Source organism: Narcine bancroftii, chromosome 5, assembly GCF_036971445.1.
Source record: "Narcine bancroftii isolate sNarBan1 chromosome 5, sNarBan1.hap1, whole genome shotgun sequence".
Lineage (NCBI taxonomy): Eukaryota > Metazoa > Chordata > Chondrichthyes > Torpediniformes > Narcinidae > Narcine > Narcine bancroftii.
Window position 1 is genome coordinate 229353826 of NC_091473.1, and position 25211 is coordinate 229379036.

General features: G+C 40.9%; 2 protein-coding genes across 10 annotated transcripts in view; one reads left to right on the forward strand and one right to left on the reverse strand.

The window, feature by feature from the left end:
* LOC138765009 (E3 ubiquitin-protein ligase makorin-2-like) overlaps positions 1 to 24407 on the forward strand; it is a 36671-nt gene extending 12264 nt beyond the window's left edge. For 2 of the 4 annotated variants that reach the window (XM_069941619.1, XM_069941621.1), the window contains exons 2-9: positions 5058 to 5186; positions 6027 to 6457; positions 15478 to 15602; positions 16334 to 16527; positions 17680 to 17688; positions 17725 to 17823; positions 20382 to 20511; positions 21880 to 24407. In XM_069941619.1, coding sequence (XP_069797720.1) covers positions 5058 to 5186; positions 6027 to 6457; positions 15478 to 15602; positions 16334 to 16527; positions 17680 to 17688; positions 17725 to 17823; positions 20382 to 20511; positions 21880 to 22068 — 1306 coding nt within the window. In that variant the 3' untranslated portion in view covers positions 22069 to 24407. Of the gene's footprint in view, positions 1 to 3485; positions 3590 to 5057; positions 5187 to 6026; positions 6458 to 15477; positions 15603 to 16333; positions 16528 to 17679; positions 17824 to 20381; positions 20512 to 21879 lie in introns of those variants that run through there. The other 2 variants (XM_069941620.1, XM_069941617.1) reach the window with 2 other exon arrangements.
* fance (FA complementation group E) overlaps positions 22932 to 25211 on the reverse strand; it is a 32091-nt gene continuing 29811 nt past the window's right edge. For all 6 annotated transcript variants that reach the window (XM_069941614.1, XM_069941612.1, XM_069941616.1 and 3 more), the window contains one exon: positions 22932 to 24195. In XM_069941614.1, coding sequence (XP_069797715.1) covers positions 24094 to 24195 — 102 coding nt within the window. In that variant the 3' untranslated portion in view covers positions 22932 to 24093. The remainder of the gene's footprint in view (positions 24196 to 25211) is intronic.

Consider the following 25211-nt stretch of genomic DNA (forward strand, 5'->3'; position numbering starts at 1 on the left):
TGTACACATAATTGTTAATAAGTACTGATTCCCAGACTTAGTTTTAGGCAGGGGACTTACACAATCCACAATAACCCTAGTGAAAGGTCCCCAACAACAGCAATAGGTTACAATGGAGCTACTGGAGGACCCTGGTTAGGTTTTCCTACAACCTGACAAAAGTGACATGTCCGGTACCAATTTACAATATCCTTCCTCAAACCAGGCCAGAAAAATTGTCTCAAAATCTTATTCATGGTTTTCTTTACACCAAGATGACCACCCAAAGGTGTATGTGGGGTAGATTTAAAATTTCATTCTGGTAATTTCTAGGAACAACCACATGATGAATCACCCCCCACTCTTCACTAGCAGGAATATCAAGAGGTCTCTATTTTCTCATCAGCAATTCACCCTTCAAGTAATATCCATAAGCCATTTCTTTAATCTGTTCACTTACTGTTTTGTTCTTTAAGTCAACAAGATCTGAATCAGTTTTCTGTTGTTTAATTAATTCTTTCCTTGACAAAGAGAAACCCTTACTCTCACAATTACCCTGCTCTTTCAAAACTATTTCAGAAGCACTGCGCAAGTCTTTATCAACTGGATCTTCTTCAGCTCTCACCATTTTCTTAGCCAAAGACCTTGTTACAGCACATGCAGGATATATCTCAAAATCCTCTTTAACCTCATCCTTACTAGCTATCTGTCTGATGTTTCTCTTGAAATAGAGGAAGGAATGGAACTCTGGTAGCTTGAAGAAAGAGGTTACCATCTAGAAGACCCTGATGGGGCAAGTTTCATCAGCGAGACCCTGAGGTGACTAGTGGTGGTACCTCAGTTGTGGGTGAAATCCTGGAAACCCTACAAGAACCTCTGCAAACCCTACAAGAACCTTCCTGAGTGGTCGGTAAACATTTACCTTTCAAGCACCAAGCCTGGTGAACTTTATACATGTTAAATTCTGTGCACTGTAGGGTGATTGCCTGCAATCAGAGAATTTGGAAGAAGGAGAAGTGAGATTGAACTGTAAACCAAATAACTTTTCTTGAATTTACACACACACATTACATACACGTGCGCTTAGAATGAGAAGGGATAATTTGGGTTAGTATATAGTATAAGAATAGAGTTAAGTTAAAGTTTGATTCTATTTTCATGTTTGAAGTTGATTAAAAATAACTTTTGTTTTGAAAGCCACTTGTCTTGGTGAATGAATGTTGCTGCTGGGTTTTGGGGTCCTTTGGGCTTGCAACAAGAGTTAAAACACTTTCCAAAATCAGTGAGTGAGCAGCCCCAGTATGTCTAAGAATTTTAACTGGAACCTGTGATTCTCCCTGCTTTATTGAAACCAAGCCCTCTGACACAAAAGACTTGAAAACATCCATGACACCCTTACTAGGTTTGGAACATCTGCTCTCCTTAAATGCAACAGTCTGAATACGTGCTTCTGGTAAAATCTCCTTTTCTCGTCTTTTTCAATACTAGACAATTCGCAATAACATGACCAGGTTTCTTACAATAATGACATACAAATCCAGAAGTTCTGTCCTTTCCCACCTTAGCTTCATTTTTTCTCTTGACGTTCTCTCCAGACTTAATTTCAGGTTTACTAGTCTGCTCCACATTAACCTTTTGAACAGGCTTATTAAGCAGTTCCACGTTAACTCTCTCAAAATGCCTACTAGTCTGAAATGTATTTTTTGTGAAATTCGTCCACTAATCTAGCCATTTGCCGCCACATCCCCACGTCTCTCTCATCCAGGTATAATTTAATCTCATTTGGAACACACCTTATAATTTCCTCAATTAACAACAATTCTCTCAATCTGTCAAAACCATCATTTATTCCTTTTGAGGCACACCAACAGTCAAAACATACAGCAAAATCCTCATAAGATTGACTCCATGTTTTCCCAAACTCCTAAAATTTTGGCTATATGCTTCTGGAACTGACTCATAAGCTTTCAATACTGTTTGTTTAACAGTATCATAATTTGCCACTTACTCTACAGTCAAACTAGAGGATGCAATTTGTGCTTTTCCCTTCAATACACTTTGGAGCATAAGAGGCCATTTTTCTTTTGGCCATCTTGAGCTCTCAGCAACCTTTACAAAAAGCTGAAAATATGTATCTATACATATTTTACCTCTCTACTAGCCAAAAACCTCTCCCCAAGTGTTACAGCCTCAATTCTCTTACTTCTCTCCATCTCAATTTTTCACTTCTCTAATTGAAACTGCTGTCCCTTTCAATCTTTTCCAAGTCATATTTTCTGTCTTTCATCATCCTCCGTTCATTTTTCAGCTATCTCCAAATCATATATCCTCTGTTTTTCAGAGTCTCTTTTTCAATTTGGTCTGCCTCATATTGTCTGTTTCTCAGCCTCCAACACCCTCTGTTTCTCTCTTCTTCCACTCTCAATTTCTCCAATTCCAATTGCAACTCAACAGATCTGGAAAATTATCTCTTTCTCAACAAATTTTCCCTCACCTATATAATATTACATTATAATCCTGTGTTTGTATTTTCCTCATCCAGTGCTTGACTTCAGTCAGTTTTAATGCCTAAGAAATAACCATCAGTTCCTCTTTACTCTTGCTCTGCAGGTGATGGTTGTGACAAAAATGTATCAACATCCATTGCTTCTGTTTTTCCACACACAAGCTTTAAATTTGCTTGAAAATAAACCAATTAACTAATAAATCACAAAAGCTCTAATTTTCAATCTGAAAGGACGAACCCCCAAAAAATGTTACAAGCCCAGAGGACCCCAAAACTCACCAGCCATAGATATTCACCAAGACAAATGGTTACTTAAACTAAATTTGCTATTAATTATCTTTAAACATGAAAACAGAATCACACTAACTTAACTGACCTAACTTAACCCCCTTCTAATTCTAAGCGGACATGTGTGTAATGTGTGTGTAAGTTCAGAAGAGTTCTTTCGTTCACAGTCCAATCTCACTTCTCATTCCTCCAAGTTAACTAGTTGCAGGCAATTCTTAAACTGTGCACAAAATTTAACATTTATAAAGTTCACCAGGCTTTAGTGCTTGAAAGGTAAATGGTTACTGCTCAGGAAAGTTCTTGTCAGTTTTCAGAGAGATATGTGTTGTTCCAGGACATCCACAACTGATGTACTTCCATCAGTCACCTCAGTGTCTTGCTGACAAAACTTGCCCCATCAGAGTTCTCCAGATGATAACCTCTTTCTTTCAGGTCACCATAGAGTTAGTTTTTGTTTCTCTGATTTCAAGTTGAAACATTAAACAGCCAGTCCTCCTCTTGCATGAACCACAAGAGCTTTGACCAGGACATCTTCAAAATGGGGCTTTTCACAAGCTTACCAGCTTGTCCTGTTCCAGTCCCATCTGTGGTTACCCACTGTAACATTGCAGAACTGATCTCTCTCTCTCTCTCCCCACCCACCCCCCCCCCCTCTCTGAGGGAAAGCCTGTTTGACTCTCCTTGCAAAACCACATGAACCTCTTAGAACATCTCCAGACAATCTGCGACTCCATCAGTATCTTTCATCTGTTGCCTTTTATAAAGATCAATTCATTAGTGAAGTCTCTTGAGCACCCTCCAAAGCTCTTGCAAAAGGTATGGAGCTGATATGTCTAGCATTAGCAGAGCTGCAGTATTTCAACTCCGATTTGTTTTTAAAATATTTGTATGTGACCTACTCTAACAAATCTTTCCCAATTTATCTCCCAAAAATGTTTCTATCTACTCTGGCACAGTAGCCATTGTCTTGGTGTATTTCTGTTGCTAATGGTTTTGAGTGCTTGGGCTCGTAACACCGGAACAGATTGACTAAATTGGAGCTAAAGTTGCAAAAGTGGATCAGAGAACAGGTAGAGGAGACAATGTTAGACATGAGTGTGGAAATATTTACTTTCAAAAGCCCTTCAGTAAGATTATTATTCAAAATTAGAGCGTATGTGTGTGTGGGTAATGTACAGAGTATAGAAAAGAGTTCTTATTCAGGTTGTTAGGCTGTGTAATGGGGTGCAGTAGAAGTTGATGCTTGGGGCCTGAAATTCAATTTGTATGAATAATTTGAATGAAAGGATGCCGTGTAATGTATCCATTTTCGCTGATGATACAATGCTAGTTAGTAATTTGGAATGAAAGGAGGGTGCAGAGAAGCTTTGGAGAATAATATGGAGCATAGATGGGCTATGATGAGGGAGAAAAAAAATGAGGTCCTCCACTTTGATGAAACAAAATCGATAGTGAAATATTTTTAATTATTTAGAGATTGAATAGCATGAATGTTCTGAAGTAATTGTCTATCTTGTACACAAATCGCTGGAAGTTAATGTGCGGATGTACCAAGCAGTTTATAAGAAATTGGCGTTTATTGAGGGAGAATTGGAGCATAAGTCAAATTTTTTACTTGAATTTGTATAAGGGTTGAAGAAACTGTCCAGAATATTGTATGCTGCTTTGGTCTCCTACCCAAGGAAGGATATATCTGCACTTGAGTGAGTGTAATGCAGGTTCATAAGATTGATTTCTGGGAGGAGTGAAATTGTCCTGTGAGACAGGTTTCGACTGACCTGATCAATTTGAAGAATGAGAAGCGATTTCCAAAATTCTTACTGAATTTTATGCAGTCTTGGTTTCCACTGGTTATACTTGGATCATAAGTTCAATAAGGAGTTGATCTTTTAAGACTGTATATTTTGAATTCTCAGCAGTTTTGGGAAATACTTGGTTGTGGAGTAAATAAGGTGGATACATTTTTGGACAATTAAGCGAATCCCGGTTTATTAGTGCAAAAAGTGTAGCTGAAGTATAAGATCCATGGGTTTTTGTTTTGAGATACAACACAGTAACAGGCCCTTCCTGCCCATGAGCCTGTGTTGTCCAAATTACACAAATTAGTCTACAAACCCTGCAAATTTTTGGAGATTTATTGAATAATAGCAGAGGTGCAATGGGTTCAATATCTTATTTTTTTTTTCTAATTTGGAATAAGGAGCTTGTAACAGATGACCTTGGGCAATTTATGTAGTGTATTAATTTGAAACAAATAAACATTAAATGTCCTCTGCATTTTCAGAAACCTCATCCACGGATCTTGTAAGTGGGGACATCGCTGCTATTACTCACATGACCTGTCGATGCAAAAATCGTCCCGGATTTGTAGGTTCTATTTAAATGGATTATGCTTCTATGGAGACCAGTGCAGGTTTGTATTTGGGAATTTGAACTTCTATTTGTCGTTTGCCTTGGGATGAAAAATTGCTTTTCTATAATGCTGTCTTGCATCGTTAAAATACTAAGTGCCATATACAGTAAATTTATAGATCAATGCCTTGTAATGTTGGGAAATGTGGCAAGCATTATGTATCAAGAAAGAAACTTGGAGCACAGACTGAGCCACTTAGTTTGTTTAGTTCTCTTTCTGGTTGTAAAAAGAATTGTAAATCTGGCTGTTATCTTTGTCATATCTCTATCCCCCCATCTTTCTTTGTGATCTTCACACTCTTCTGCTCAAGCCATAACTTTTGGTAGTAGTGTTGCAAATCTGTGGTGGTGCAGTGATATCAGATGATAGGGAAACGATGCACAAATTTAAACAACCAGTTATGTACAAGGTCTATGACTTCATCAAGTTGCTTTGGTTATTGAGGATTTTGACTTCTATATTTTGGACTGTCAATGCAGCTCTATAATTGGTAGTATTTTATTAGTATTTTGAGGCATTTGATTGAACCTTCAGCACAACCTGCCAGTGCTTTTGTTCTGGCCAAAGTTGTTACCGACTATATTATTGACACCAAGGTCATATTTTAGGAAGAGGACCATCTTATTCTCCAGCATAGATGTAATTTATTAAATTGCTGTCCAGGTTGTTCAAATTGGATTTAATCACTATTTTACAGGACACAATAATTTGTTAAATTTATAACTGATTGGCATTGTGTACATCTTTACAGTCTGAAGCTTGATGTTTCATTTTCTGAAGACTTGTTTAGAAGTGGTGTTAAATTGTATTTACGAACCATGCCTAAAAATATTGTACTAGATACCAACATATACAGCCAACTGTAGGATGGTCAGCTGGGAGCAGACGTGGTTCTGAGCCTGCCCTTCAGCTGAGGAGGACCAGAGAACTACCTCAGACTTTTCACGATATGGAATCTAGACACCACACTGGAGAATATAACCCCGGAAACAGGCGTAGTTCCGCTCCTACTGTTCAGCGAACAGCAGCTGGATTTGCTCAACCTTCTCAACCTATAGATTGTACTGTCCAATCTGTTGCTGAATTGGCCCCTTGTCGACGTGGTTCTGAACCTGCTGTCTCAAATTCCACGAACTCGAGGAATACTGAATGCTTTGGTGTACGACTGGAGGAAGGAATTGAAGAAGATAATGAAGATGAGACGCCTTCCAGAAGCTTGGAGGAATGGCAACTCGGTGCAGAATTTGTACCATGGCAGTTTGAAGCATGTGGTAAGTAATACTGAACTTTTATGCAAGGTTCTGCTTTGAATCTTTGTTTTCCATTCCTCATTTAATTAAGGTGAAGTTTTCCTGAGGTATGATTCACAGTCCTGGTTTTTGGTAGGGGGGCGGTTGGGGGTGGGGGGGGGGGGGGAAAGATGCTTCATTCAGATGAGGTGAGTGGTGCAGAACAGGCAAAGAAAATGTATCACTTTTTTTGGGGCACAGGTGCTCATATCTACTTCCTCTATTTCCAGGGAAGGATGAAATAATCAGGAAAATGCTGTTTGAAAACATTAAGTCTGTTAAATTACCATAGATCTAGAAAAATGAGAAGTTTTGAGATCTGTCGTAGTATGGTTCTGCAAAAGTTGAAAAACACAACTTCCATATGAGTAGAGCTTGACCAATCTTGTTGGAATGACACATTATTTTGCTTTGGGGAATGCATTAGAATTTAATTTCAGATCATGTATGCAAAAAAAGCTAAAAGCAATAGGTTCCATTCAATGGTTTGGTGTTTAGTTTTTAAAAGAAAAAGTTGTGAAAGGAAGCTCTGGACTGATCAGAGTAGCAGTCTGAATATATAAATGTCGAGATGCTTGGGCTGTTGAACATAGCATGGAGAAGTGTCCTGGAAATCTACCAATTTCTTGATCACTTTTATAACTGAAAATTACATCTTATGAAACTGCATTGCAGTTTGTAAAGTTAGAACTTTTAATGCCTGGAATCTTTAAAAAATGTCCTTTTTTTATATTACTTTGAGAATTCTTTGTTTGCAATTACAGTCTTAGCTAAAAGTCTAAAAAGTTGGAACTGTGCAAGCATTGATTCCCAAGATATCCACATTCTATAAATCTGCTTTTTGGCTCTTCTATGTCATTCATTAACCCTGTAAGAATCTGAAAGCCATAGTAAAGCCAACTATAGGAGTAAATTCCACTTGATTTGTTGAAAGTTGTTGATCCATTTTGCAAAATGCATTGTTCTGTGCTGAAAATGCTTTGTAGTATAGAAAGGTTTGTGTAGGTTTCAGTTTTGAAAGTATCTGTGTATGCCTTTGTGTAATGTTACTTTGTGACAGGATGAGCCACTCTGCAAGTGAACTGGGTTGCAGAGCTGAGGACTCACGGGGAGCAGAGAACCCCAATGTACCAGGTGCGGTTCCAGTCTCGGGGCTGACATCCTTAAGCATAGGTGTGTGTCGATTAAAATCAGTTGATCGAGCTCACTCAGGGCTGCCAGTGTGCTTTGTTCACTGCACCTCCTCGCAATCACAGTGGTGACCCCGACGAGCCCAAATGACAATTTTGGATCCAATAATGAATGGGGCTAATTTACAAAGTATGGTCTCACTGAAACTGCCTACCTTTTGGACCTCACAGCCTGTTGTCTGATTCGAGCAAGCTGAGGCCCAATTCCATGTCAGGCAGATCACCACGAACACCACAAAGTTTTACTTCATGGTCAGCTCGCTTGACCAAGAGACTGCTGGAAGAATTGTCGGTATCCCGGATCATCCCCCTGCCATTGACAGGTAAGAGGCCATTAAAGCGCTCCTCCTCATACTTTTGGACTTTCCTGGCATGAACGGGCAGCGTGGCTGCTACACGTGGATGACCTAGGTGACTTAACACTACCTGCCCTCATGAACAACATGCTGGCACTTATGGATGGCCACAAACCCTGCCAGCTGTTTGAACAAATATTCCTGGAGCGGATTCCAGAGGACATTTGCCTGGTCTTGGCAGACTATTTCGGTGACCCACCCTCCCCACATGGACTGGCATCCCAAAATGACATCCTATGTCACACCAAGCAACAAGCACTGTATGTTTTTTCAAGCAACAAGATGGGGTGATTGCCAACCATATTGCTGCATCACGCCGGGCACTTGGTTTTCCCCACCCCAGAGAAGAGGGCGGTGACAGTTACAGCGGATGAAAGCCCGGAAAAGGAGCAGTGGTGCTACTGCTACCAGAGATGGGGTTCTGCAGCCCACCTTGCTGGCACCTGGGAAACACCCGGGCCAGTCGCTACTAATGGCTATGATAACTGGCTACCAAGACAGTCTCCTCTACTTGTGGGGCCAACATTCCGGTTGCCGTTTCCTCATTGACACGGGCAGAAATCACCATTTTGCCTCACATGAGCTGGGGCACCCATGCTGGAAAGTCTGTGCTTTCCCTCACATAGCAGCAATATTAATATGTATAGTGTGCAGACCATCCTGCTTGACTTCGGCTCCTATTGCTTTAAGTGGACCTTCATCTTGGCTGATACGTCACAATCCTTGCTGGGTACGGACTTCCTCTGAGCTCACTTGAAGTGACGTCGATTGGTAAATTCCAAGACTTGAATCGCTCACCTTGCGCCAAGCCACTCTGCCGGCACCCCATTTGGACTCGGTGACTTTTTCTCAAAACAAGTATGCCAATATCTTGGTGGAAATTTCCGAGCGTTGTCCACCCGCGGTTCTCTGCAGCTATACCCAAGCACCATATTTCCATGGAAGGATCACTGCTACACGCCCGAGCACACAGACTGCCTCCTGACAACCTGTATCTTGCAAATGAGGAGTTACGGAAGATGGAAGAGCTGGGGATAGTTCGTCACTCAGACAGTCCGTAGGCAGTCCTGTACGTGGTACCAAAGGCTTACGGGGGAAGAAGACCATGTGGAGATTATCAGCGGCTCAACGACGTCATGACTGTCGACAGGTACCCGGTTCCTCATATCCAGGATTTTACTGCTAACTTTCACTGCACTAAGGTCTTCTCCAAGATCAACCTGGTTAGGGGATGCACTCAGATTCCGGTGCACCCCAACGATGTTTTAAAGATGGAACTCATCATGCTATTTGGGCTGTTCAGATTACGCATGCCATTTGGATTAAACGTAGTGCAAACTTTCCAAAGGATTACGGATTCAGTGGGCTGCGGCCTTGATTTTGTGTTAATTTATATGGACGACATTCTCATTGCCAGCCACTCGCGTCAGGAGCACAGCGTGCACCTGTGCCAACTCTGCTAGCGGGTCAGCAAATATGGCCTGACTATCAATCCAGCTGAATGGCAGTTTGGCCTTGCATCGATCTACTTCCTTATGCACCGTATCAACCAACACTGAACAGTGCCAACATCATCCAAAGTGGAGGCTATAACCAAATTTTCCAAGCTAGCCACGGTGAAGGGCCTATAGGAATTTGTAAGTATGGTGAATTTCTACCATTGATTTTTACCGGCGGCAGCCAGAATTCTGCAACCCCTCTTCAAGCTTCTGTCCGGACAGCCCAAAGATCTAAAATGGGATGAGGAGTCGACAGCAGCTTTCGAAAGAGCCAAAGACATATTGGCCAATGTGACCATGCTGATGCATCCACGAGTCAACGCTCCCTCGGCCCTCACTGTCTGTGTCTAACACAGCCGTTGGTGGGAGTTTAGAGCAGTTGTTCATTGGAAATTGGGAACCACTTGCCTTTTTCAGCAGACCACGTCTTTACAGTCCACAGGACCCTCATGTTCGCCTTTGCCAAAGTATCAGACAAGTGGTCAGTAAGGCAACAGAGGCATCTCTCCTATATCTCAGAATACACTACTTCCAATGGACACATTGCGGGCAAGAACAATCTCATGACGGATGCACCATCTTGGATGTTAATTCATTCAATCCATTCTTTGTTTCCAGGGATTGACTATGTAGCTCTTGCAGCAGCGCAGCAGCAGGATGGTGAGATACTGGCCTATCATACTGCCATTTCAAGGCTCAAGCTGTATGACCTGAAGTTTGGACCTTCCAGGGCTATGCCTCTCTGCGATGTATCCACTGGCCAACTTCGACCCATTGTATCTGCTACTTGGAATCACTGTGTGTTCGACTCAATTCAGCGTCTGGCGTACCCATCCATCCGAGCAATCACACAACTTGTTGCAGACAAGTGAGCACAGTCAGGCCTCCAAGATACAGAGGCACGCGAAAGTCCTTCTCCAGTCTTTTACTCCAACTCACAGGCATTTTGACCACGTTCACGATGGTCAACAGATTCACAAGATGGCCAGAGGGTATTTCGCTATTGGGCACCTCCACGATGACCTGTGCCAGGGCCCTCATTATAAACTGGGTAGCTAATTTCGGATTACTGGCTGACATAACTTCGGACAGGGGAGTGCAGTTCACGTCAGCATTATGGACAGTGCTTGCCTAGTTCCTACCATGGCCTACCACCCACAGTCTCGTGGAGAGATTCTACCGTCATTTCAAGACCGCCCTAATGGTGTGCCTCAAAGGTCCGAATTGGGTCGATGAGTTGCCTTGAGTGCTACTAGGCATACGCATGGCATCGAAGGAGGATTTGATGACGTCCGCTGCTGAGCTACTGTATGGGGTTCCATTTACTGTCCCGGGCACCAGCAGCTCAGGGGACAGGAAGACTCGCCACAGCACTCCTGACACGACTACAGGAAAAGGTCAGCAACTTAACCCCTATCCCAATCCCCTGGCACAGTCTAATTGTCATCTATTTCCTGAAAGTCCTCAAGGACTGCCGGTACATTTTCGTGAGAAGAGGACTGCAATGAACTCTGCTTCAGCACCCATATGGGTCTATTTAAGGTGCTTCGACACAGCGACATGGCATGTGTCCTGGACATTGGAGGCAGGCAAGAAACCTTCACAGTTGACCACCTCAAGCCGGCACACGTTGACTTGGAGCAACCAGTGACAGTTACGTCCCCGTGGTGGAGGGGTCATCTGCCTAAACATACAAACTGTGTACTGTCAGATGGCTCGTCACCTCTGAACATCTTATCTTTTGGAAGCGGTGGTGGGGGGGGGGGGGGGGGGTCGTGGTCCTGTGGCAGGCTGAGCCACTCTGCAAGTGAACCAGGTTATGGAGCGGAGGACTCGCGGGGAGCGGAGGACTCGCGGGGAGCGGAGGACTCGCGGGGAGCGGAGGACTCGCGGGGAGCGGAGGACTCGCGGGGAGCGGAGGACTCGCGGGGAGCGGAGGACTCGCGGGGAGCGGAGGACTCGCGGGGAGCGGAGGACTCGCGGGGAGCGGAGGACTCGCGGGGAGCGGAGGACTCGCGGGGAGCGGAGGACTCGCGGGGAGCGGAGGACTCGCGGGGAGCGGAGGACTCGGGGGGAGCGGAGGACTCGGGGGGAGCGGAGGACTCGGGGGGAGCGGAGGACTCGGGGGGAGCGGAGGACTCGGGGGGAGCGGCGGACTCGGGGGGAGCGGCGGACTCGGGGGGAGCGGAGGACTCGGGGGGAGCGGAGGACTCGGGGGGAGCGGAGGACTCGGGGGGAGCGGAGGACTCGGGGGGAGCGGAGGACTCGGGGGGAGCGGAGGACTCGGGGGGAGCGGAGGACTCGGGGGGAGCGGAGGACTCGGGGGGAGCGGAGGACTCGGGGGGAGCGGAGGACTCGGGGGGAGCGGAGGACTCGCGGGGAGCGGAGGACTCGCGGGGAGCGGAGGACTCGCGGGGAGCGGAGGACTCGCGGGGAGCGGAGGACTCGCGGGGAGCGGAGGACTCGCGGGGAGCGGAGGACTCGCGGGGAGCGGAGGACTCGCGGGGAGCGGAGGACTCGCGGGGAGCGGAGGACTCGCGGGGAGCGGAGGACTCGCGGGGAGCGGAGGACTCGCGGGGAGCGGAGGACTCGCGGGGAGCGGAGGACTCGCGGGGAGCGGAGGACTCGCGGGGAGCGGAGGACTCGCGGGGAGCGGAGGACTCGCGGGGAGCGGAGGACTCGCGGGGAGCGGAGGACTCGCGGGGAGCGGAGGACTCGCGGGGAGCGGAGGACTCGCGGGGAGCGGAGGACTCGCGGGGAGCGGAGGACTCGCGGGGAGCGGAGGACTCGCGGGGAGCGGAGGACTCGCGGGGAGCGGAGGACTCGCGGGGAGCGGAGGACTCGCGGGGAGCGGAGGACTCGCGGGGAGCGGAGGACTCGCGGGGAGCGGAGGACTCGCGGGGAGCGGAGGACTCGCGGGGAGCGGAGGACTCGCGGGGAGCGGAGAGCCCCGATCTACCAGGTGCGGTTCCAGCCCTCGGGGCTGACATCCTTTCCGTCCTAGGAGTCGCAAGCATCGTTGGGAACTGGAAGATATGTGCAAGTTCAATTAAAGTCAGTTGGTCTAGCTCACTCACTGATGCTGGTGTGATTTGTTCGCTGCACTTCCTTGTGTTTCTCTTGATGAGAATTTCTGTAGGCATAAAATACATTTGCTTTCTTATTTTGTAATTTTGGAAAATTGGATCAACATGAATTGAGCTTAAATTTGATGTTTTGCTCTTTGAGCTTCATGAAATACTAATCAAAGATTAGACTTATCAAAGACTGCATTTGTTATTGTTTGTTGCTGATCATTATTAGTTCAAAAATTAAAATATAATGGAATGAAATTCTCTGCTTGTAAAATATAGTTATTAAATGCATTAATAAGATACTGAAGATTGTCTTTAACTATTATAAAATGGCTCCTCAGGATAAGTTAATGAAAATCACAAAATTACAGATACAAGATATCTGGAGGAGGGGGCGGGGATGACTAAAAAATGCTGGAAACGTGGCCTCTGTCTAAAGAAATTATTAACAATTTGTATCTGGGATCCTTTACATTTGTGAAAAGTAATGTAGCAGAGAAGGTATAGAGGGCAATGGGTGGAACATGAGATCAAATGAGACGGGGTGAGATAATGGGATACAAACAAATCTGAAGTGGCAAGGCTGTGTTATTTCCACTGCTTATTTTTCTGGAGAGTATTAACTCTGCCTTCAATTATTATTTTTGTATGGCTTATTCCAGGAATGCATAAGTCTCGTTGAAAGAGATTGTGGGGGTTTAGTATAGGTTATACTTAACAAACAGTAAAACTTGACAAAAGATATCTCATTTAAAATGCAAGATCTTTGCTGAAGTTAGATGTTGAGGCTCCAGTTGACTTTTCAGAAGCAATGAGGAATGCTGATCTATTGTGTATGGGCAATAAAGTCCAGGCGCCAAGGTACTGATAAGATCTTTCAAAGATTAGGTTTTAAGCCCTGTAAGAAGTTGTATTGTTTTTTTACGAGAGAGAGAAGTCAGTTCTACAGTAGCAGTTGAGGCTGCAAACTGGCAGGCTTGTTGAAAAACCCCATTTTGAAGACTGGTTGTGAGTTCTGAATTCAGCCTGTTCAAAATCTTTGTAGTCCTTATAGGAGGAAATGATTGGATAGAGTGTTTCTCTTGAAATAAGGGAAACAAGAGGGACTCTGTGGTGACCTGGAAGAAGAGGTTATCATTTGGAAAACCCATGATGGGGCAAGTTTCTTCAGCAAGACACTGAAGTATGTGACTGGAGGAAAATAGTTTGTGTGTCCAATGAGCAACAGATTTCTCTCTGAAACCAAGAAGAACCTTCCTGAGTGGTAACCATTTAACTTTAAGCACCAGAGCCTGGTAAAGGTTCATAAATGTTAAATTCTGTGCACAGTATAAGAATTGCCTGATAACGGTGAACCTGGAGAAATGAATAGTGAATGATTGGATAGTGAAACAGAGAACTTTCCTGAACATATACACATTACATATACTTGCACTTAAAATTAGAAGGGGGTTAAGTTAATAGTAATAAGTTTAAGATTGATCTTGTTAATATGTTTAAAGAAAATTAAAAGCAACTTTTGTTTAAGTAACGATTGTCCTGATGAATTTCTATTCCTGCTGGGTTTTGGAGTCGTCTGGGCCCGAAAAATTGCTTTTACCATATGTTAGTGTTATATTAGGTTTTATGTATTAATTGGTATGATTTGATGGATTATTTTTTGGGGGTCCACGAATGCTCAGTGGTAATCACTTCTTTGCTTTACGCCATTTCGTCTTGCGAAACGTTCCGTAGGAATGGTCTAGTTTCGTAAAGCAGGGTATACTTGTAAATTCATTGAAAAAAATACAAGATTCTTCAATAGGCCATATGGGTAAATGATGGGAATTGGGTTCCCATGGCTGCTGTGTCTCGAATTAGAAACTGGATTAAAAAAAGAAATTTTCGAGAAAGAGAAGTGAAACTTTAACTAAACTTAGAAACATAGAAGATAGGAGCAGGAGTAGGTCATTCGACCCTTCGAGCCTGCTCCGCCATTCAACGAGATCATGGCTGATCTTAAAGTTCAGTACCGCGTCCCCGCCTTCTCTCCGTAACTATTGAAAACCAATTAATAGATTATTAAATCTCATTTAGTGGAAGAGAATTGGCATAAATGAATGGTCAAGTAGCAAAAGTAGCAAGTGGTTGCTCTGCTTTATCTGTGTGTCATTTCAACCAAGGTTGTGGGCAGCATTTGGTGAAAGAAATTGCATGTGGTGTGGGGGTGGGGGGGAATTACAACATGCTGTATTGGCCTGGATTATGGAGGGAATGTTGTCCAAAATTTGTTTTACTGATTCTTTTGCACTCATTGTATGTGGTGATAACTAAATGATGTGGTTTAGTATGCACAAATTAAAATCCCTTTTGGCAAGATTCAATTTTTTAAACTATAAAATTGTTACTTCTTGCATTTGATATTATTAATTGTAAATGTGCCATTGATTTGTAAATTGGCTGTGCAGCAATGAATTGAGATGGAGGGATTGAGTGAATTTCAATACTTGGGTCTATCTGATGACCTGTTTGGGCAATTAAATGTTAACATCAAGAAATAGGTCATGACAATGGATGTTCATTTAGAAGAGACTTTGTGTTTCAGAATTAGTAGTGGTGTATAATTGCATAAATAACCTCAGAAAAGGGAAGAATCATTTACTGCTTTTTAATATAATGGAAGTTGTCCAAAGTTTGGAATTTTTGTGACCTTCACAGGTCGTGGTGTTTCACTGAAAATTACATTTTCACAATTGGCAAATGTTGATTTCTATTTTTTTTCTTCATATACTAGGCCAACATTATTTTGAGTTTTCACTGCTTAGCACCAGTACACTGAAAAGTTTGCTCCTTTATTCAGGCTAAAACTTGCTTATCTTCACATTTCACCCTGTTGTATTTCAGATGATTCACCAACATCACAAGCAGCGGGATCTTCTCACTGTATGTGCCAAAAGCCTAACAGTGAAGTTGACAACATACCTCAGAATGAACTGAAGAATTCTTTGACTTCTCAGTCTTTTATGAAGGTTTGCAATTTCAGATTTTATAAAGGAATCCACTAGCTTAACAAGTTCAGTTTTTAAAAAATATTCAAAAAAGAGAATTTTTTAGGACCACATTGTACAAATGGAATGATTTTTGTTGAGAATTTTTTTTGAAGATCATAAACTGCAATTCTTAAAAAAGTTCCTTTATTTAAACAGCAATTATTACACAATTGCAGCATTAATAGAGATGGAAGGACCATTTTCAATCAAAACAGGCTTGATTTCTGTATTGCCTTGCATTCCTTAATCTTTCTATGAAAAATAATTTGTTGGGTTGTTCCATAACCTTTCTGTGGGTATGGTATATTTCATGTAACAAAAGAAAAATGCTTGGTTACGATTACTTTAGAAGCATATGACCTCAATGCAGGCAGGTGGAACTAGTGTGGGTGGGACATTTTGGCAGAGTGGGCAAGTTGAGGTGAAGCATCTATTTCCATGCTGTATGATTCTATGTGATGCTAGCAGGAAAATGCCAGACAGCTTTGGCAAAATATATTTGTAGACATACAGCATGATACAGGTCCTCTGGCCCATGAGCCCGCGCCTAATCAACCTATAGTCTATGGAATGTGGGAGAAAACCCACACAGAAAACTTTCAGAATCCTTGCAGTGTTAGATTAGAACCTGGCGATTTAATAGCACTCTGGAACTTGAAAAGTGAATGAAAAGAGAAAGGAATGATTTAATGTCTTCTATTTGCATTTAGAAAAACTTGTCTCAAAAACAGGCCTTTGAAATAAGTAAAGATATCATTTGTGGAATTTGCATGGACAAAGTGTATGAAAAAACACCAGCTAAAGACCAATGCTTTGCAATCCTTCCTGACTGCAATCATGCTTTCTGTGTGACCTGTATTAAGAAGTGGCGATGCAGCAAGGGATTTACCAATAATATCACAAAGTAAGTACATATTACTGATTAAACTGATTCAGTTGTGGTGCCATTAGCAATGTCACAGTTCTCCATGTTTCAATAAATGGAATGTTTTCAATTATCCGAAACCACGTTGCCTAAATTCTCAGTTATCCAAAATTTTGAAAGTTGAAAAAAAAAGATCTTTTCTTAAATAGGTGCATTTATCTTGTAAATAGAGATCACGTTTTTGGTAAGAATTAAACATTATTTCATGCTCGAAAACCCTTCCGTTATTTTTTCTTGCTGTTTAACCGCTGATACAAGAATTCTGCTGATGCTACTGGGATGCTTAAAGCAATTTCTCAGCTATCCAAAAAATTGGTTAACTGAAAAACATCCAGTTCTTGAGCATTTCTGATCATCAGAAATGTACTGTAGACTATTAGCGATTACCAAGTGCACTTGGGTGATGGCTTTTTAAAGTTAACCTCTTAGGAGTGTGATGGGTAGGAAAAAAAATGGGTGTTTACCACACTAGTTTCCTGAGCATGCACAAAGCCCAGAAACTGAAAATTCCTTTTCACAACACTCATGCACAGGTTGCATTTAGTCTGTATACTTTTTTGTTCCGAGGCACAGTAAAATAGAGATGGTTTTGTAGAAAAAAAAATGGATGTTTGGTGTTTGAGAACATTTTAATTTGGTGATGGAAATATCTTCAGAATGTAACTACCTTACAACTCTGAGTATCCGTAATCATCAGTTATCTGAAATTTTTTGGAGCCAAACTGACCGGGAACCTCAGGCTCTTGGCAGCAGTGACAGTAGGAACCTCGGGCTCCCAACATGGGCCTTAGTGCGGAAGTGTCGGTGACCTACAATTTTTTAGTGAGAATTAAACATTATTTTAATGCTTAAAAAGCCTTCCCTTGTTGTTTGTTATTGTTTAAACACTGTTACAAGTGATTTGCTGTTGCTACTGGGGTGTTTTTAAAATGACCAGTTCTCTAGGGAAAAAAAAAGTTTATCTAAAATAGGTCTGGTCTTGACCATTTTGGATAACCAGAGTTGTATATTCTTCTAAAATTTCTGCATAAACAAAAATGTTACATTTTCTGGCTTGGATGATAGTGTACTATGCATTATTGACCTTTGTGGATGGTATTTGTGTCAAATCTGTCATGTGTTTACTTACAGAGCTTGTCCTGAATGTAGAGTAGTGTCCAGTTACTACATTCCCCATGAATGTAGAGTAGTGTCCAGTTACTACATTCCCCACAGATACTGGGTTGTGGATGAACAGAAACAAGAGCTGATTGACAAGTTCAAAGCTGAAAAGAGGTAGGTTTGAACTTGGATACTGCAGCATCAGAGATTTCAAATTTATTGTCAGAGTACATACATGACATCACATACAACCCTGAGATTCTTTTTTCTGTGGGCGAGGTAGAATTACCACTTATTGGTAGTGCAAAAAAACAGACTCAATGTACACATCAGAAATTTAAACAAACTGCAATACAGAGAAAAAAAATCAAAGTGCAAAAGTAAAAGTCCTTAAATGGGTCCCTGATTGAGTTTGTTGTTTGAAGTTTGATGGTGGAGGGGGAGCAGCTGTTCTTGAACCTGATGGTACAGGTCATGTAAAAACGCACTGGAGGAAATCAGTCAGCCTTGCAGCATCTATTGGAGGTAAAGATATTTTATTGATGTTTTGGGCATGAGCCCTTCCTCGAGGAACAAAGAAAGAACAGGAAGGTGCAAGATACTGAAGGCTGGCTGGGGGAGGAGTCCAAATCAGCAAAAGGTGTTAATTGGGTATGATGAGAGGAGAGGTGAGAATTGATTTTCAACAGGGGAAAAAGAAAGGAGGGTGGATGTTTAACGGAAACCAGAGAAGTCGATGTTAATGCCATCCATTTGCAGGGTGTTATTCCTCCAATATGTGGTGGTCTTGGACTGGCAGTGAACAAGGTACAAGTTTTCTGGCTCCTATATGGTACCTCTTTCCTGGTGGTAGCAGCGAGAACAGAGCATGTGCTGGGTGAAGTGGATCCTTGATGATTGCTGCTGCTCTCTGATGGCAGCATCCCCACTAGATCAAATTTGAGGGAATGATGGTGTTAAATGCTGAACTGTGGTTGATGAAGAGCATCCTGATATATGCATTCCTTAACTCTGATAATACTCTAGACTACACTATTTTGAGTTATTAGAAAATTATTCTAGTACTGTAGTGATATTGGATAATGATATTTGATAAATTTTGTTTCTCTGGTTTTCTCAATCACAGTTCTATGCTGTATCTGAAGTTCAGTAACCAACTTTTCATTAACCACAGATCCAAGGAGGAGATTCAGTAGCCCACCATGACAGCCAGGAAATTTTAAACAAATTGAATCTGGATACTAAAAGCAGGTCCTGATTCTGTTTATGGATGATAATCCACTGGTTGCATTTAGTCTGTATACTTTTTTTGTTCCGAGGCATTGGGAATAGATGATTGATGTTACCATTGTTAGATGTAAATAGTACATTGAGCACTTAAATTATTCTGCCTGTCCTGAGTTCTGATGGCCATATTGTGTTCTCCTTCCTGTGAAAATGAAAGTAATTCCAAAACAAGATGATTTTACTAAGTCTCCTCAGCCTAGAAACTCCATTGGCAGGTTAAGATTTAAGGGATGATGGACTTGAAAGGAGCTCTTGGTATTTTGATTTCTTAATGTCATTTTGGTCAAGTTGCCTGGAAAAGCTGAGACGAGTTAAAAGAGTAGTTTCATACTACATTAAAATGCCCGGTATCTGGAATTCAAGCAACTGACAAAAAAAAGGGGAAATAACAATAAATAAGTTTAAAATTGTAAAAATAAATGTTCTACAAAGTAACTCACAAGCCCTTGGTGAAGATAGGAGCAAACATTCAGCCAACAGAGCGGCCTGGTTGTGCTCTGTGCACATCAGCTGTTTGAATAATGCTGTGTTTAAATGGCAGCGCCCAGAATGAAGATTTGACTGATGCCGCTGTGGTGACTCTACCAATGTGTCTCCCTCTCCCTGCCTAATAAGTCTTTATTAGTATAAGTATATTAGTAAGGCTTTGTCTGCAAACTTGGTGTGGGGGGGGGGGTGGTGTTAATTGTGATGGCAGCACTGTTAGCGCGCCAGTGACCAGGCTTATTTCTTGTTTTTCCTATAGGTTTTAAACTTTTATACATAATTACACTCCTGATTCTTCCATATTTGGAAGGCTGGTTAAACTTTCTAATTCTTCATTGGCTATAATACAAGCTTTGACTTTTGATTTCTTTTTGTCAAATCCTTCATCAGTTTGGTGATTGTTCTTGATAATTTTTTTTAAGGTCAATGTTAACCAGTGCAGATGTCGAATTGTTGCTACATGTTATGCTTGCTCTTTTCTGATGACCTGTTTTTCTGTCTTGCTGCCCTCATTACTGAACATCAGTCTGTGAACATTTCCAAGTGGATGCATTTTACTACTTCCTCCAAGATTTCCTTGCATTCCTCTCCCTGTGGGATGACTAATTTTGGAATGGGGAAAATCAAAAGTTCATAAGTTCAATACTTGGCATTTCCCAAATTTAGACAGTCTCTGGCAATATTTTTGTATCATTGTACTCAAATGTACTGAAATGCTTCCTCATGGGCAGGAAGGCTGCTAGTGTTAGTCCTGGTTTACTTTGGTATAATTAGGATTGATTTTGGCCTCACAAAAGCCTACAATAAAATGCACTATTAAGATTAACATGGAAATTTGTTTAAGCAAAGAAAGGGCACTGAAAAACTTAGCACATCAGCGTGGAGGTCTCCAAGACAAAATGTAAATACCGTCCTACTGCACAGTTGATTTACCTCTGCAATGGCATTCTTTTTCACAGAAAAATAAGATGCAAATTTTTTCTGCAAAGTAATGGCAAATGTCCTTTTAAATCTGAGTGCATTTACTTGCACGAGTTTCCAAAGGGACATCAGCCGACTCAACGTCAGCGAAGAAGGCGAAACAATCGTGTAAGTAATTTCTGTGCTACTTTAACATTAGTATTCAATTACAGGCTGCTTAATTGATTTATTTTGTAGCAGAGCTTCTGATTAGTTTGAGCAAATCATATTGCAAGTAACATTTTAAGTTTCTAAAACTATCAATTTGTCTTGCTTGTGATTTCCAGTTAATAAAATGATCTAAAACTACTAAAATTAAGCTACAACTAGATATGTATGACAAGAAATTTTTCACAAAGATTTAACAACTAGGAAGAATGTTTTAAAATTGTTGCTTTTTATTGTAGGTTGGCAAGCTTGGGTGTTGGGTAAATGATTTCATTCAAATTATAACTAAAAACAAGTCTTTTGAATGAAATTTTTTTTAAAAATTGCTAGAAATATCAAAACAATTCTGGAAATACTCAGCAGGTCATGCTGCAAATGTGAAGAGAAACAGTACATATTTTGGATCTTTTGGATAATAAAGTAGAATAAAGAAAACGATCTAGGATGTTGGAGCAGAGGAGTTTTAGGATAATAAAAACATGAGATATAGGTTTTGGTGTTAGAATGCTGGTACTAGGATAAATATCCTTAAAGAGGCAACAATTTCATTGTTATATGCAAAAGTGCTGGAGTTGAGCACTTTGTGTAATGCACTCAATCCAGTGTTTGCAAACTTTTTTGTTTAATCCTTTTGATTGTAACTTGGCTCTGATAGGAAGGTTGAAAAAAGTCCATCTTCCAATGTTCCCCCAGGTAAAGGATATAGCACGGGATCAAACATTTTCCACTCAGCTTTTCGTTTGTGCCAAGTTGTTTTGTGGAAGACTGGCTCAAATGGCACTTTCCAAAGATGCATAGTTCCTAAACTTTGCATCTCTGCATCATGTCCATAATGGGCTTGGCTTCAGTAACTTGTCAGAAAGACCATTTCCCAGCCTAGTTGGTGTGAATTTTGTTTTTCAGATGGTGTGTAGCAGTTTCTTTGAAGTTACTTCCTAGACAACTGATCGTATCACTACATCAAGTGCAAACTTCATAATGTCTAGAAAGCTAATACATTGTAATTATGACGATGACTAGTAGATTTGGATATCTGATTTAAACTTTTAAACCACATGGGCTCTATCTTTGTAAATGGAGTCCAAAAGAAAAGAAATAATAATCTTCTTTAAAATTGCAAACTATACGGATTTTCTCTGAGCTCGGATTCCCATCCTTGGACTTGTGGGAAATTCTAATGGTTCAAAATTGGCAAAAGTTGAGACAATTTCAGAATAATGGAATAGATGAGGCAGGAGGACTCTGTTTACTTCTTCATTAGCTACCTTCATAAAGTAATGAAATTGACTGCTGTCTAACTGTTACTTTTGAATCTTGTGTACCTCACAGCCGCCTTTGGAACCTCAATGGATGGATGATGACGATGAGGAAAATGATGACCTTGATCACGCTCTTCATCTTTTTGGTGTGCTTTCTCTTGACTTTTTAGAGAACGCACACTATCATTATGAACTTTTTGATTCTGATCTGTCTGATTTTAGTCTGGATTATGATCTTGATTCTTCTTCCGATGATTAATGCTGCAATCAAAGTCTTCTCAGACTTTGGTGTAGTGCTCATTCATCCTACCGTATTGGTAGTGCTGATGCAGTTCGATATGTAACGTCCATTTACACTGGCATATTCTTCGTAAACATGATTTCTCAGCTTAGTGACACTGCAATCTATAAACTTGTCAAAACTTGCAGTGCTCAGCAGTTCATGCCCTTTAGCTTGAAGACTTAATTAACACAAGTTGAATGGCACATGTGATGCATCTCAATATGAACAATATTTGTGATTTTAAGAATTGACAGTTCTTGTTCACTGGGAAATTGGCTATGTCACCAAACAGTGTAAATACACTATGTGCTCTCAGGTTAATGGACCTGTATGCTGTAGTTATACACCAAAGTTTTAAAACTGAATGTAGATAGGGAATAACCTACAATTTTGCTTCCTTTCTCAGGGCAAATAGGAATTTAACACTAGAATCAATGGTAATTTAATTTTTTTTGTAACCTGATCAATATAAATAAGATATGAATAAAACGAATGGATTTTTAAAAAAAATGTACTGCATAAAAATGTGAAAATAAAATATTTGTAAGTAGGTGTTTGTTCTTGCAAAATGTGTTCCCTCTGTTCATCTAACTCAGTCCATGCACTTTATAATCCCATAATTTTGGAGGCTTGGGTTCTAAAGCTTCTGCAGCATTTAGAGTCCCAATTGCTGTAATCTTTGTAAGATTATAAATTGAAGAGTGAGTAAAAGCATGATTTTTTTTTTGATGTAGACACCTTGAATTTTCTTTGCTTATTAATTAATCAGAAAACTGGTTAATCTAAAACATATTTTAGCCACGCACTACTTAAAAGACACACACACACACGTAGTGTAGTCAGGTTAAGATATGAATTTTATTGGGGCTTAGGCCTGACTTTTACACTGGCTGACGTCACAACATACATAACAAAAGTGGGTTTCTAATGCGTGGATGCTTCTTCCCCATACGCTCTTCGTCTGTGCAGCAAGGCCAGTGTCATTTTGGGGTTGCTGGCCTTTCAGATGCCCTTGCCGTTCATCCATTTTGTTTGTTGGGGCCAGCTGCATGGGCTGCTGGCCTTTGGTTGCGCTCACCGCCCAGAGTGCAATTGTCACGGCGGCAGGCAGATTTGGGATGAGATCAGGATTTATAAATTGGGTTAAAGCTTTATAATAATCCTAAGGCTAAGCAGGTTTCCGTTAACCAGACCTAATAGGCAAGGATACCTTTCCTCACCTGCTTTATTTAGTTGGGTGTCAAATGCTTTGAGTTGAATAATATTTGAACAATGTAAGAAAGTGCTTCCTATGATTCCATTTAGAAGTAATTTCAAGATTCTTAATAACAATGGAAAGAAATACTGCTCAGGTGTTTAAAGAGATAAGGGACAATGTACTTACAGCTCTTATATTGTGCTGGAGGGTTGATTGGAAAAATTTGAATCCTGGAACTGTCTTGCTGGACATTTGGGTAAAATGACAGCTGAAGCGTTTATCTTCTGAGAGTGAAGGAAGTCCAGTCAAAATCTTTCCCAGCTTCTCACTGACACCAATGATGTCTGCTGTGGAAGGAAGTTCTCAGCTACAGATTCTCACATGGTACTGCATTTCCCTTAAGCACAGAATTAGCAATTATTTTCTCTAATGTGCATAACTCATTGCACCTTCATTTCAAAATTCTTGTGGGATGATTTCAAATAAAGAGAAATATCAGCTAGTCATTTCATAGAACATCTTGTAACTAACAGAAAAAAGCTAATCTTTATGGGAAGTCAAATTCACCAGCAATACATTATAGGGGTTTCTACAATTTTGTTAGGAAGGCATTAGGACAGAGCAGTGAGGAACTGTTTTTCATCACAATTGAGTATTGGCAAGGCATAAATGCAGGTACAGTAGAGTATATTAGCCAATTTAAAAAGCTATCATAACTTCCACACAACTATTCACCCTTACATAAGTTACAGACCTTTGGAAACATATACTCAAAGCAATTGCAGGAAAAAAAATTAAAGAAATTATATGTTAATATGTTTCAGTGCTGCCTGTATTGATTTCTTCAGAAATGTTGTTTGCAGTGTCAAGACATGGGACAATGATTTCTTGTGAACACGTGTTATCTAGGAAAAAAAACCAAGATATTAATGCCTGCAGATTGCATGCCCTTTTTAACCCCAAAAATGCCTGTTGCAGAATGTTCATGTTGAAAATGTCCTGTATAATTGTTTTCAATACACAATAGTATGATTGCCAATTTGTATCTTAAATGATTAATTCACCTATTGGCAAGCCTTGTGTTACAAAATAAAAGTTGCTCTCAAGGAATGTGAAACTAGCTTAAATGGTCCATTTTCTAATGATTGGGAGCATGACTTGGATTTATCACTTACAGATGTGGGCTGGGATATTATTTTAAATTTGATTAATGAATCCTGTGCATTACATTAGTTGTTGCAGTTCAAATTGGTATATGCAGCACACTTCAAAAGTTAAACGATCTCACTTTTTTATTCTGATATTATCCATTGTGCGGTGAGTGTAACATTTTGGGGGCTTTATTGATGCATGTTTTAGACTTGCCCTAGTTTAAAAGGTTTTTGGAAACATTTATCAGTTATTTTTAAGGTCAAATTAGAACCGAGCCCCTTTAATTGGTCTTTTTGGTTTTTCTGAAGAGGAAATACGACTGCTTCCATCTCGAAAGCGAATTTTAGCTTTTACCTCATGAAAGCTCGACGGGCAATCTTGATGAAATGGAAAGTCAGCACCCCACCTACTCATTCAATGGTTACAGGAGGTCATGTGTTTCCTAAGTTTAGAAAAAAAAAATCAGACAGAATGTTAAAGGTAAATTTTTACAAGACATGGGGCCCATTCATGGAGTATTAGCATCATTTTAAAAAAATTAGAGTGTTCGGATGCTGTTGAGCAGTGTTGCCTAGTTTATGAATGTCATCTTTCGTTTCCTATGTATATTAGATATGTAAGTTAACTTTGTTTTGAGAGTACACACAATTTATGTTCTATATAATTTAGTTATTATTTGAGAAGGACAAAATCATCAGAAATTGAAAAGAGACTAGGTGGGATGTTATAGCATTTTCATTTAATTCAAAGGCACAGGGAGTAGCAATTT